This window comes from Oncorhynchus nerka, unplaced genomic scaffold (assembly GCF_034236695.1).
Source record: "Oncorhynchus nerka isolate Pitt River unplaced genomic scaffold, Oner_Uvic_2.0 unplaced_scaffold_7915, whole genome shotgun sequence".
Taxonomy (NCBI): domain Eukaryota; kingdom Metazoa; phylum Chordata; class Actinopteri; order Salmoniformes; family Salmonidae; genus Oncorhynchus; species Oncorhynchus nerka.
The window spans coordinates 561-6,168 of NW_027033405.1; the positions used below are offsets into that span (position 1 = coordinate 561).

At 48.6% G+C, this 5,608-nt stretch overlaps 1 protein-coding gene across 1 annotated transcript; it reads right to left on the reverse strand.

Annotated features, from left to right (window-relative positions):
• Positions 1-294: 294 nt before the first annotated feature.
• Positions 295-5,125, reverse strand: LOC135566037 (enoyl-CoA delta isomerase 1, mitochondrial-like). Its single transcript, XM_065013955.1, is given in 6 exon segments — positions 295-1,484; positions 2,540-2,669; positions 2,671-2,719; positions 3,241-3,362; positions 4,501-4,647; positions 4,981-5,125. Coding segments are annotated over 6 exon segments (726 nt in total). The 5' UTR covers positions 5,092-5,125; the 3' UTR covers positions 295-1,317.
• Positions 5,126-5,608: the final 483 nt, after the last annotated feature.

A 5,608-nucleotide genomic window follows, 5' to 3' on the forward strand; every position in this document is an offset into this window, starting at 1 on the left:
CACAACCGTTGGGGCAGGACAGAATGTAGTAAACCCTGGCCTGAACTCGTGACATCATTACAGAACATGAAACTCAAACACACATTCCACAGGAAGGTATTTTACAGATGTTTACTTGCAAACCAACAGTACAGGAAAAGATCATCGAAGAAAAAAAAAAAACATTATGTTCACAAAGGCAAGATGACTTCCTGTATAATCACCTACATGGTAACAGTGTTCGTTGTTTCAGTCCAAACAGTCAAACATTGGCAGGGGGAAATAAGGCCGGGGGGTGTGTTCATTGGGATCCAAACGAGCCAGAACGGGAGTGAACTACCTGATTTTGTCCAATAACAAAACGGTTGTTTTCGTTTTCTGTTGCACTATGTTTCGCTACGGTCTGCACTAATAAACACACCCCATGTCGTTTCATGAAGGTTGCAGACAGAAAGAGAATGAAATACAGCTGACAAAATGCCCTAATATATATATATATATATATATATATATATATATACACACATACATATATATATATATATGACAGGGTAGTGTGTCAACTGGCACCCTATTCCCTATATAGTGCACTACTTTTGACCAGGACCTATAGGACTGAGGGCACTACTTTTGACCAGGGCCTATAGGACTGAGGGCACTACTTTTGACCAGGGCCTATAGGACTGAGGGCACTACTTTTGACCAGGCCCTATAGGACTGAGGGCACTACTTTTGACCAGGGCCTATACGACTGAGGGCACTACTTTTGACCAGGGCCTATAGGACTGAGGGCACTACTTTAGACCAGGGTCTATAGGGCTAAGAGCACTACTTTAGACCAGGGCCTATAGGACTAAGAGCACTACTTTAGACCAGGGTCTATAGGACTGAGGGCACTACTGTAGACCAGGACCTATAGGACTAAGGGCACAACTTTAGACCAGAGTCTATAGGACTGAGGGCACTACTTTAGACCAGGGCCTATAGGGGTAAGGGCACTACTTTAGACCAGAGCCTATAGGGGTAAGGGCACAACTTTAGACCAGGACCTATAGGACTGAGGGCACTACTTTAGACCAGGGTCTATAGGACTAAGGGCACAACTTTAGACCAGAGTCTATAGGACTGAGGGCACTACTTTAGACCAGGGCCTATAGGGTAAGGGCACTACTTTAGACCAGAGCCTATAGGGGTAAGGGCACAACTTTAGACCAGGACCTATAGGACTGAGGGCACTACTTTAGACCAGGGTCTATAGGACTGAGGGCACTACTTTAGACCAGGACCTATAGGGGTAGTGCACTATACAGGGAATGGGGGAGCCGTTCGGGCCCCAGACTAGGCCTTTCTACTCTTGAGCATCTCCAGGTACATGCGGAGGGACCTCTGGATGGAGTCTTTAGTGATGAAGCTCACAAAGTTGGTGATGTCAGCTTCCCTGTTGGACAGCAGCTTGTCTATGGTCTGTTTCCTCATCATGGACTTGGTGATCTGTCTGGCATGGTCTGGAGGGACAGGAGTTTATATACACACAGATTATACATCTATCTGTCTGGCATGGTCTGGAGGGACAGGAGTTTATATACACACAGATTATACATCTATCTGTCTGGCATGGTCTGGAGGGACAGGAGTTTATATACACACAGATTATACATCTATCTGTCTGGCATGGTCTGGAGGGACAGGAGTTTATATACACACAGATTATACATCTATCTGTCTGGCATGGTCTGGAGGGAGAGGAGTTTATATACACACAGATTATACATCTATCTGTCTGGCATGGTCTGGAGGGAGAGGTGTTTATATACACACAGATTATACATCTATCTGTCTGGCATGGTCTGGAGGGAGAGGTGTTTATATACACACAGATTATACATCTATCTGTCTGGCATGGTCTGGAGGGAGAGGAGTTTATATAATATATACACACAGATCTATCTGTCTGGCATGGTCTAGAGGGAGAGGAGTTTATATAATATATACACACAGATCTATCTGTCTGGCATGGTCTAGAGGGAGAGGAGTTTATATAATATATACACACAGATCTATCTGTCTGGCATGGTCTAGAGGGAGAGGAGAGGTGTTTATATACAGTACCAGACAACAGTTTGGACACCTACTCATGCAAGGGATTCTCTTTATTTTTACTAGAGTGGCTACTTTGAAGAATCAAAAACTCTGACGAAGGCCGTGAGGCCAATACATATAGCAGTGAAACCAGCGTGAGAGCGAGAGAGAGACAGAGAGCGAGAGAGAGACAGAGAGCGAGAGAGAGACAGAGAGCGAGAGAGACAGAGAGCGAGAGAGACAGAGAGCGAGAGAGACAGAGAGAGCGAGAGAGACAGAGAGAGCGAGAGAGACAGAGAGAGCGAGAGAGAGAGTATTCTGACCTGGTACAGTGAGAGAGAGACAGAGAGAGAGACAGAGAGAGAGAGAGAAGGAGAGAGAGAGAGAGAGAGAAGGAGAGAGAGAGAGACAGAGAGAGAGAGAGCGACAGAGAGAGAGCGACAGAGAGAGAGAGAGACAGAGACAGAGAGAATATTCTGACCTGGTACAGCGAGCCACTTGGACATGGTGTCCTGTGCAGTGGAGAGGACCTGGTCCTCAGGGACTAACTGGTCCACCAGGCCGATCTTCAGGGCATCAGGAGCGCTGTACAACAGACCCAGCTCCAACGACAGCCTCCTGCTGCCGGTTACCAACCGTGTTCACCAGCGTGTCTTTAAACCTGGACCGCAAACATGACCACAACATGAACACAGCCTTTTGACAACACAACATGACATGAACATGTGAAATTAACAACACAACCACAACCATAACACGGGTAACATGAACACAACCACACATTCAGCACCTCACACACACTACAGTAACCATGAACCATCACAACCCTGAGCAGATTCAACACATCAACACTCACTGTGTATTAGTGTGTGTGTGTGTGTATTAGTGTGTGTATTAGTGTGTGTGTGTGTGTGTATTAGTGTGTGTGTGTGTGTATTAGTGTGTGTGTGTGTGTGTATTAGTGTGTGTATTAGTGTGTGTGTATTAGTGTGTGTGTGTGTGTGTATTAGTGTGTGTGTGTGTGTATTAGTGTGTGTGTGTGTATTAGTGTGTGTGTGTGTATTAGTGTGTGTGTGTGTATTAGTGTGTGTGTGTGTGTGTATATTAGTGTGTGTGTGTGTGTATTAGTGTGTGTGTGTGTGTATTAGTGTGTGTGTGTGTATTAGTGTGTGTGTGCCTCACCAGAAGGGAGCTACAATGCCGAGCTGAGTCTCGTTGAGTCCGATGCTGTAGCGAGGATTATCAGCCATGATCCTGTAGTCACATCCAATAGACATGAGACAGCCACCTGCTGGACTAGAGCCCTATAGACAGAGAGAGGTGGTTATAGTCACATCCTATAGACATGAGACAGCCACCTGCGGGACTAGAGCCCTATAGACAGAGAGACAGAGAGGTGGTTATAGTCACATCCTATAGACATGAGACAGCCACCTGCTGGACTAGAGCCCTATAGACAGAGACAGAGAGGTGGTTATAGTCACATCCTATAGACATGAGACAGCCACCTGCTGGACTAGAGCCCTATAGACAGAGAGAGGTGGTTATAGTCACATCCTATAGACATGAGTCAGCCACCTGCGGGACTAGAGCCCTATAGACAGAGAGACGGTTATAGTCACATCCAATAAACATGAGACAGCCACCTGCTGGACTAGAGCCCTATAGACAGAGAGGTGGTTATAGTCACATCCAATAGACATGAGACAGCCACCTGCGGGACTAGAGCCCTATAGACAGAGAGACAGAGAGGTGGTTATAGTCACATCCAATAGACATGAGACAGCCACCTGCGGGACTAGAGCCCTATAGACAGAGAGAGGTGGTTATAGTCACATCCTATAGACATGAGACAGCCACCTGCGGGACTAGAGCCCTATAGACAGAGAGACAGAGAGGTGGTTATAGTCACATCCTATAGACATGAGACAGCCACCTGCTGGACTAGAGCCCTATAGACAGAGAGAGGTGGTTATAGTCACATCCTATAGACATGAGACAGCCACCTGCTGGACTAGAGCCCTATAGACAGAGAGACAGAGGTGATTATAGTCACATCCAATAGACAGAGACAGAGAGAGGTGATTATCAGTCATGATCCTATAGTCACATCCAATAGACAGAGAGACAGAGAGAGGTGGTTATCAGTCATGATCCTATAGTCACATCCAATAGACATGAGACAGAGAGAGGTGGTTATAGTCACATCCAATAGACAGAGAGACAGAGAGAGGTGGTTATAGTCACATCCTATAGACGGAGAGACAGAGAGGTGGTTATCAGTCATGATCCTGTTGTCACATCCAATAGACATGAGACAGCCACCTGCTGGATAGGAGCCCTATATATAGATAAACACATGGGACCAACAGACAGAGACACAGACAGAGACAGAGACACAGACAGAGACACAGACAGAGACGGCTGGGTGTGCTGACTCACGTTGATGGCAGCTATGGTGGCCATGTTGGATCCGTAGACTTTGAGCCACATCTCCTGAACAGCCTTCCAGAACTCTCCACAGCGCTCCGGACTTTTCCCATACATCTCCATGATGTCTAGCCCCGCAGAGAACACCTTGGAGAGGGTCTGGGACACCACACACACACACAGGGAGAGTTATGATGTCTAGCCTTGCAGAGGGTCTGGGACACCACACACACACACACACACACACACACACACACACACACACAAACAAACACAGGGGAGAGTTATGATGTCTAGCTTGCAGAGGGTTCTGGGACACCCACACACACACAGGAGAGTTATGATGTCTAGCCTTGCAGAGGGTCTGGGACACCACACACACACGGGGGGAGTTACAGTGTGTATCATGGTTTTGTAACAGGACGTGTGTGTGTGTGTGTGTGTGTGTGTGTGTGTGTGTGTGTGTGTGTGTGTGTGTGTGTGTGTACTGACCGAGGTGATGATCAGACCTCTACAACTCTTATCCATCTCTAGTTTCTCCAGATTGATACAGAACTCAGTGAGGAAGTCCAGACTCAGACTGTTGACAGGGGGGCTCTGCATCCTCAACACAGCTACACCTAGAGAGGGAGGAGGGGGAGAGGGGGAGGGATGAGAGAGGGAGGAGGAGAGGGAGAGAGGGAGGAGGGAGGATGAGAGGGATGAGAGAGGGAGGAGGAGAGGGATGAGAGAGGGAGGAGGAGAGGGATGAGAGGGGGAGGAGGGGAGGGAGAGGGATGAGGAGGGGAGGAGGAGGGAGGAGGAGAGATGAGGGGAGGAGGGAGGAGGGAGGAGGGATGAGAGAGGGAGGAGAGAGGGGAGAGAGGAGGAGGGGGAGAGAGGGAGGAGGAGGGGGAGGGAGGAGGGGGAGGAGGAGGGGAGGAGGGGAGGAGGGGGAGGGAGGGGAGAGGGATGAGGAGGGAGGAGGAGGAGGGGGAGAGGGATGGGAGAGGGATGAGAGAGGGATGAGGAGAGGGAGGAGGGAGGAGGGAGAGAGGGATGGGGAGGGAGAGAGGAGATGAGGAGGGGGAGAGGGATGAGGAGGTGGGGAGAGGGATGGGGAGGGGAGAGGGATGAGGAG